Genomic DNA, 8,192 nt, shown 5'->3' with positions numbered 1-8,192 from the left:
TTGTACATAATCTAGAGACTATTATGAGCAAAGGTAATACATCATTAAATTTCCAGTAAATTATAAATCCATTTTTTAATATTTTCTAAACATTTTAATATTAACCGAATCATTCGGTGACAGGATTGTCAAGAATATGTAAAATTGGCGCCATATTTCATATTTCCAAGATCGATGTCGTAAGTCAGAAATTAACGAGGTTTTCTTAGATGATGTTTCAAGAAAAGATAATTTAATTAATTCATTTAGTATATTTAAAAATTTTACAATCATTTCAACTACTGCAAAATGTACTTGACTGGCACTTCACGTTAATTTTACGCATTTATAACTGCATCATAAATGTTTGCACATTGTAAACATTCTGATATTACAATTGCTTATATATCATACAGTGTTTTAAGTAGTTCTGGATTGCAACCAGGAAAACGCTCGCTGCATTGTTTGCGTAGGACTTCAACTTGATTTCTAAACTGAATCAAATAGTCCTTTACCTGGGTCTATGACAGGTGACCGAAAGACAACTCACCGAACGACAACTCGCCGACACTTTTTTCACCGACACTGTAAAACTCGCCGATACGACATATTACCGAAAGACGTGTGTACATCATTGACAGAAAATATAAAACATGGAAATTTTAAAAATATTAAGAAAAAATTATGTATGTGAATAAACGTTTTTATTCATTTCAAATTTTTCTTTATTAAATCAAAAACCTCACCCAAAATTGCCGACTTATGACCTTGCTCGAATTCACGAGAAGCAATATATACATATGCGTAAGACCAACAATCATTATGATGGATATACAAAAAAGACAAAGAAAAACCTTATATATATCTTTGATTATGTTTATTATATCTGAATACTTAACACGACATCTAACAATTATTTTATATGAATTTCTACTCGCCGACACTATTGTCGGTGAATTGTACATTCGGCGAATTTCACTTTTGTCAGTGACCTGTCTGTCGGTGAGTTGTCTGGCACCGCCTTTACCTACCTTTTCAACCCCTAATGGCATTTTGTTAAAAATGTTACACTATATTATAAAACTCTCGTACATTAAATATAAGGGGATTCAAGCAGTTTCGAAAATTTCAAGTAGTTCCAGTTATACCCATTTATCGGGATTATTAAATTGAAATTGTATCAAAATTCATTATAAATGATCAATTTGTAGAGAATTCCCTACAATGAGACCTGAACATGTAATTTATATATGTATTATATAGATAAAAATAAAAAGGAGAAAACATGATGTTTATGCAAATTTATTGAAAATGAAAACATGAATTAATCTCAACACGAAGTGAACTTTTTTTTCTATACACTTTCTCAGCCCCTTTGAAATCAATTTTATTATTTACAAATATTTCAATGAAAAATTAAATTATATTTTTGTCCTTTTTAATTTGTTTTTGTAAGTCTTGTATGGTGTACAACTCCTTTGAGAAAACACTGTCTGTAGTAAATCCAGAAGTACTTAAATTGGGATGTTGTGAAGATTGCTCATTATTTTGGAGATGCTTCGTAGTATCAGGGAACCCAAAATTCTTGAGAAAGAAGAAACACCTGGCAGTGTCTTATCCACACTTCACCAATTAAAAAGATACCCTTAAAAGTTTCAAAAAACACCTACAACTTTAGAAACTGCATGTAATTTTTCTACTCAACGTAAATAAAGCTCTTCTGGTAGTAAACATTAAGCTGTTAAGATGGAAAGAGAGACGGACTTTATGATCTCGCTTCAACGTCTATATTTTAGACAATAAATTCAGCTTTGTTATACAAAATTTCACAAAAAACAGAAACCATTTAGTGTGTTTAATTTTCATTTTTAAACGAAAATTATCCAGAACTGCTTAAAATCCGAAACTACTTAAAGCACTGTATTCTTAAATAGATGGAAAGTCAGGCTCTGTACGGAAAAAGAAAGAAGAAAAAGACAAAGTCACCGAATCCGTTGTTTGAAATGTGGCTCAAAGAATGGAAAGAGGATGCAGCAGAAAAGGGCATAAAAACACAGTTTGTTTATGCCAAGGTAGAAATTAAGTTGTCTTTTAGAGGGTATTGTTGGGAACCCACTATAAACATATTTGTTTATTGAGGGTAACTGGCAAGCAATAAGAATGAGATACTAAACTAGAACAGCCAATTTGATAAAACTGAATTTGAAGCTGGGTCCACTGAATCACTACATATTATTAACTCTAGCATGGTGCTACTCCTTTTGAGCTAACTGACATAAAAATCCAGGCCCAGAAATTTACATTAATTAAATACTTAAGGTAGATCGCGGGTTTACTGTCTGTCTGAAAACATACTTTGAAAATTTGTCTGCTGAATCCTCTCGTTTCGAATTTTACTTTCTGAAATTTTTGTGAGATTCGTCTGCGTGGTTATAATGTTATCGTATTTCAAAGGCACTAATGTTGATGAGAACAGGTGACGCTATTACAATGAAATATATAGTTGTAAATGCACCTTTTTCGCCGGTAAACGTATTTTAAACCATGCCCATAATATGAAAACGGCGCAGACGAATTTTATGTTACTCAACACAATGAATATGAGATAAATTTAGAATAGATCTATTTAAAAAAAATAATATGTGTTCTCGCTCATTTTCTCGCAAAAAAACTTTAAAGTTTAACAAATTTGTAACAAACGTATATAATTTCATTAAGACGTTATGTAACGTTTATGCGACGTCATTATTTTCAGACGCCTCAGAATCACAATGTAATCAACAATTCAATGAAAATAAAACATGTTTTATCCGTATTTTCAATTTTTAATTGATTGATAATAAATGTTCATGTAAACATTATCATAATTTACAAAAATTGTCACACTTTTTTCAATGAAACACTGTCATGTTATTTGTTTTCTCGATAAACTCAAGCACTAACCCTAGTAGTATTTGTTATCTTTAGTAAAATGTGCCATGATTTTGAATCGAAAATGTTACAAGTTACAATTAATTAATTAAATGTATACCATGTATACTGAAGATCAGTAAACTAATTTTTGCTAGCACACTATCTAGTATCTATAATAAAGTTAGATAATAAATTAAATGAAATTATATCTATACAAAGAATGATGAATTATTACACTTTACTTTGAAGATAGAATCAATTTTAACCTTTCATTTTTTAACTTTATGTAAACTCTTAATTCTTATTTAGTATTGATTATTTATTGATTAATCCTTTATTTTTTTATTACAAATAAATAAATATTTTTACAGACAAAACAAACTTTAATGTTTTGTTTTATTTTATGATGCATACTGATGGAAAATACTTTTGTTTGTAGTTTGATACTGTAAACATAGTAAGCTTTTTACGTCGAATCCCATTGTGACGTCAGCAAACCCGCGATCTACCTTAAATTTAAAATTGTAATGTTTTTAGAGTTAAAATAGTTGCATGTATACAGTAAAATTATTAAGTAATTTTTAATTACCCCGGTAACACTCATCAGAATCTTTGATATTTTAGGCATTAAAGTCGCTACAAAGATATCCACTTGTTTTAACATCAGGGAAAGACTGCAAAATCTTGGAAAATTTTGGTAAAACTGTTTTTCTTATGAAGATTTTTGTTTCACATTTTGTAATTTAAACGAGTTGCATAATTTTCTTATAACCAATTTATGTTTCCTTATATGTATATGTTTTATTTTTATAGGTGACAAAACTTGCAAAATGCTGGATGATCGGCTTCAAAAACATATACAAGAACACGGTAAATTAAAACTTCTGTCTATAATAAAAAAAATTCAGAAAGTAAATGTAATCTACTTCTTGATTTCCTTCCTCTGTATTTAAGGATATAATTGAATTTTTTGAAAAATGATCTGGCGATAGGCTTTCCTTATTTATTTGTGGTCAGATGTACAGCTGTCTCAAGCCATTGCAAACTTATTATTTACAGCAGTGTTTGTGATGTGACAATGCCACTATATGCATACTGACCATCTAAAGAATACAGCTTAAAATCCAGTGATTGTGTTATGAAATGTTTGTTTTTGTATAGATTATATAAGGACTACAAATAGACTACCGGTTTATAGTATACATTGTTCATTTATATAATCCCAGAAGAAGATCCTCCCTAAATTTAATGAATGCTGAATACAGATAATTGCTGTTGTTGACACAAGATTTTGCAGATATAGTTACATGTACGTAAAATTTTACTTTCATTTTAGGCACAATTGTTCCACCCACAACTGAAGAGGATTCCCACACCAAACCAGCAGCCAAACAGAAACCAAAACAGAAGAACAAGGCAGCCTCTACAGCCACTGGGCCCGTCAATCAGCAGAGAGTTGTCTCCCATGGAGCAGTCAATCAGCAGCGAGTTGTCTCCCATGGAGCAGCACATGCTCTGTCTGACTCGGATAGTGAGGGGGAGGCGGAGGTCCCACAACCCCCAAGGGTAAACATGAATTATCCCATAGGCAGTTATCATTTGTAATTAAAAATATACCAAAGTTTCTCAGTCCCCAGTTTGAATCATAAAGTTCATGGTATATATGCTCGCTAACTGAAAACAGAAGGTAATGCATTATCAGCTGTGTAAGTGATACATCAAGTTTATACAAGTAGATTATTTGGAATGTTGACGACTCTACACCACAATCGAAAAAATCTCAAGTCTTTCCCTCAGGTAAATCTGTGAATAAAATGTGGTTTAGATTATTTTTTTGAATTCAGAAAAGACAGAGGTCTGGACTAGCGAGTGGAGAGAGGGAGTATATTCCTGCCTACAGGTCCGGTCCTTATGCTCTCCTTATCACTCTGTACAGAGACAGACAGGTATACAGTTACAGTATATTAGTAACCTCATTTACACCACACAATGAAAATATTCTATAAGTGTTTTGAGATGCATCCCTTTTTCCTCATATTTTTACATATACAATATACGAGGGCTGTTCGGAAATTATTGAGACAATTACATTTACTCCATAAAGCATTGAGATAATTTCAGGAAAATTCATCAACATTTTATAAAGAAGGAATAAAACACTTATGCAAAATTTCTAATCCCTATGATAAAAAGAAAAGTTTGGGTGAAATAATATACATGCATATGTCTATCGACCTGGAGCAGCATCGCAACGTTATTTTAACACCATGTCAGCCAGGGATTTTCACATGTAAAACGATCGGGAAGCGTTTAATCTTTTTCCTTCTTTGTTATTACATATAACAGTACAAAAATAAAACTGTCTCTTATCTTAAACTATTCCTTAAAAATGTATGCTGTTGCTACCCGTGTGTAATATTTTCGTTGTGGGTAAAGATGACCTAAAATAATGTAGTGCCAATTTACGCAATGCGGGTCAACGATATTGATACTGTACGTAATAAATGATGGTCGTTCGGAGCTTTTAATTTTACTCTAGTTGAATTAATTGTAAAAAAAAAAAAGTGTACCAATGAAATAACAAACCCTAACACATTGTTTTTTTTTCTCTCGTAGTTATTATTTTAGCAGGTCGTTGTGTCTGGAAAAGAGTTCTCCATTGCGCTTCACAAAATTTTAGGTATCTTCGCTGCTCCGCCCTTGACGTCAAAATCCATTTTTTCGTTCTTACCAGATTTCTCTACCGCGATTATTTTTCTATGATCTCCGTATTCCTGATCAAAATTCTATCGAAGTTGCACAACATGAATTTGAATTAAAGCTGAAAAATTATACACATAAACAAAATTATTTTCGCTCTTAATATGGGTCCACAAAGAGTAAGAACGTTGGTGTTACATATTTTCAATATCTTATTTCGAGACTGCTCCGGGTACCCCTACTGATGACGCATTTATATACCACTGTACATAAAATATTTAATATTTGTAAAATATTTGTTGCTTCTATTAATATATTCTTAGTGCATGTCAAACGTATATGCAAATTTTTACCGAAAGACGTTCATTAGAAAGCAAAATATCTCAATAATTTTCGAACAACCCTCGTACATTGTTTAATATTTTTTTAATTTCTTTGTTGTAATTTTAGTCTGCAGATGGAAGAGGATTTATGACAAAGACCGAACTCTGTAACAAAGCCCAGCCATTGGCTGACAAATCCTTCACACTGGTGAGTTATAAATAACAAAGCCCAGCCATTGGCTGACAAATCCTTTACTCTGGTGAGTTATAAATAACAAAGCCCAGTCATTGGCCGACAAATCCTTCACACTGGTGAGTTATAAATAACAAAGCCCAGCCATTGGCTGACAAATCCTTCACACTGGTGAGTTATAAATAACAAAGCCCAGCCATTGGCTGACAAATCCTTCACACTGGTGAGTTATAAATAACAAAGCCCAGCCATTGGCTGACAAATCCTTCACACTGGTGAATTTTAAACCATGAATCCTCCAGTATGGTGTCATATTCAAAGAAAATATCCTTGCAAAGAACTTCATGAACTATGTACATATACTGTATATGTGTATGTGTTAACAGGCAGATCCAGGTTGTCGGTACACTGCCTGGTCCTCTATGGGGACTCTGATCAAGAAAGGCCTAGTGGTGAAGGAAAGTAGTCCAGCCAAGTACAGCTTGACAGAGGTTGGGTGTCAGCTGGCACACCGGCTAGAGGCAATTCAGGCTGACGACCTACCACTCAGACCAGCCTCCAGCCAGAGATTACCAGTAAATGTCCACGGACACAGGAATCAAGACCATGGGTAAGATTATTGTATACAGGGTTATTTCACCCTGTGTAATTTTCACCATTTCACACTTGCAGACAATTTTGCCCCGTTTTAAATTCGCCCATCCAATAAATTTCAATAAGAAATTATATTGTATTCTGTGAATTCGCCCCGTTTTAAATTCGGCTAAAGAAGGGTTTTGCAAAAGGGAATAAAATAAAATTGGGGCAAAAATTTCCTTGTATGTACAGTATGTGGTGTTAGTATGACTGAATAAAAAGGGAAGTAAGAGTCATGAGTTCTTAATGCATTTTATTTTCCAGATCACTTCAATACAAGTATGTAACAAATGAAGGAGAGGAAGTGAACAAGAAAGATAAAGCAGCAGTGCTTATTGATGGTGAGGTCAAAGATTGGTATAAGTAGAGAAATTTACATTCTACAGATCTTTTCCTTCTCAACCATTTATTGTATACTGAAGATTCCTATTTATATGTGAGGAATAAATTATCGCTTAATTGCGCGAGATGCTTCACTCGCGAAATAAAAAGTATTTGCTGTTATTTTTATGGTGCTGAAATCCATGTAAGTTCTGTTAATCAACCGTTTTTTGCGAATTATTGTTCTCAAAATTTGCCGTTTAAGAGTAATTTCTCCATAATAATTACTCGCAAAAAATAAGGAATTTACAGTAAATTACAAGCATGTATTGTCAGTTTTAGAAGCAAACAGGATAGAAGAAACGTCACTTTTGAATTATAAAAAAAATAACAAAATTTTGTAAAGTATTTTTTCTTTGGTATTGACATGCTATAAAGCTGACAGATATGCATTCAAATATTTTTTTTATCACATATGTTTATTTAGTGCATCTGCATCTTTTAAGTGCATGACTTATAGCAAAGTAAAGTTTTAAAAAATCATTTCTGAGAGTTGGGTGTTCCAAAAATTTATTTTTCAGATGATTTTGGGCTGGGATTTCTGATTAAAGTTGACTACCAGCAATTATTGTCCAGTGGGAAACGTTACCGACTTGACACCACTAGGTCTGAAAATTCATTTGTATTGTTCATAATTAATACATCTACATTCAGATGAAACCATTGATACATTTGATATACGTATCACAAAATTGTTTTGACTGATTTTCTTTGTTATATTGATTTTTCTTAATTTTCAGACCACTGGGAGATAACGTGTATGTTTACCTACATGAAGAGGAGACTGTAGATTGTATTGTTACTCAGGAAACACCTCGACTACCCTCACTGGATGATTTAGAGGAAACTCCAGCAATTACTGCAGGTAAGGTCAAAGGTTAATAAAGAATTCACCAATCTCAAATTAATCAGCATCTCAACCAGTTATTTTCTCATTTCTGTAAGCAATTTTAAGTTAAATATTGTGTCCCTATGGTATCCATGAAAAGATATTTGTATAAAAATATGTAGGTAAGTGGTAACTTAAAAAAAATATATTCAGGTAAGCACAAAATTAAATTTAGGTT

At 32.5% G+C, this 8,192-nt stretch overlaps 1 protein-coding gene across 1 annotated transcript in view; it reads left to right on the top strand.

Annotated features, from left to right (window-relative positions):
- The first annotated feature begins 25 nt into the window (after nt 1–25).
- LOC134242214 (crossover junction endonuclease MUS81-like) overlaps nt 26–8,192 on the top strand; it is a 16,900-nt gene continuing 8,733 nt past the window's right edge. The window contains exons 1-11 of the mRNA XM_062724305.1: nt 26–179; nt 1,914–2,051; nt 3,517–3,589; nt 3,706–3,762; nt 4,229–4,458; nt 4,737–4,838; nt 6,043–6,123; nt 6,495–6,718; nt 7,009–7,085; nt 7,647–7,731; nt 7,866–7,990. Coding sequence (XP_062580289.1) covers nt 1,914–2,051; nt 3,517–3,589; nt 3,706–3,762; nt 4,229–4,458; nt 4,737–4,838; nt 6,043–6,123; nt 6,495–6,718; nt 7,009–7,085; nt 7,647–7,731; nt 7,866–7,990 — 1,192 coding nt within the window. The 5' untranslated portion in view covers nt 26–179. The remainder of the gene's footprint in view (nt 180–1,913; nt 2,052–3,516; nt 3,590–3,705; nt 3,763–4,228; nt 4,459–4,736; nt 4,839–6,042; nt 6,124–6,494; nt 6,719–7,008; nt 7,086–7,646; nt 7,732–7,865; nt 7,991–8,192) is intronic.

The sequence above is a fragment of the Saccostrea cucullata genome, unplaced genomic scaffold, assembly GCF_032062105.1.
Source record: "Saccostrea cucullata isolate Sc308-1 unplaced genomic scaffold, CSIRO_AGI_Scuc_v1 ctg5895, whole genome shotgun sequence".
NCBI classification, from domain to species: domain Eukaryota; kingdom Metazoa; phylum Mollusca; class Bivalvia; order Ostreida; family Ostreidae; genus Saccostrea; species Saccostrea cuccullata.
This window is presented reverse-complemented; position numbering and strand designations above follow the sequence as displayed.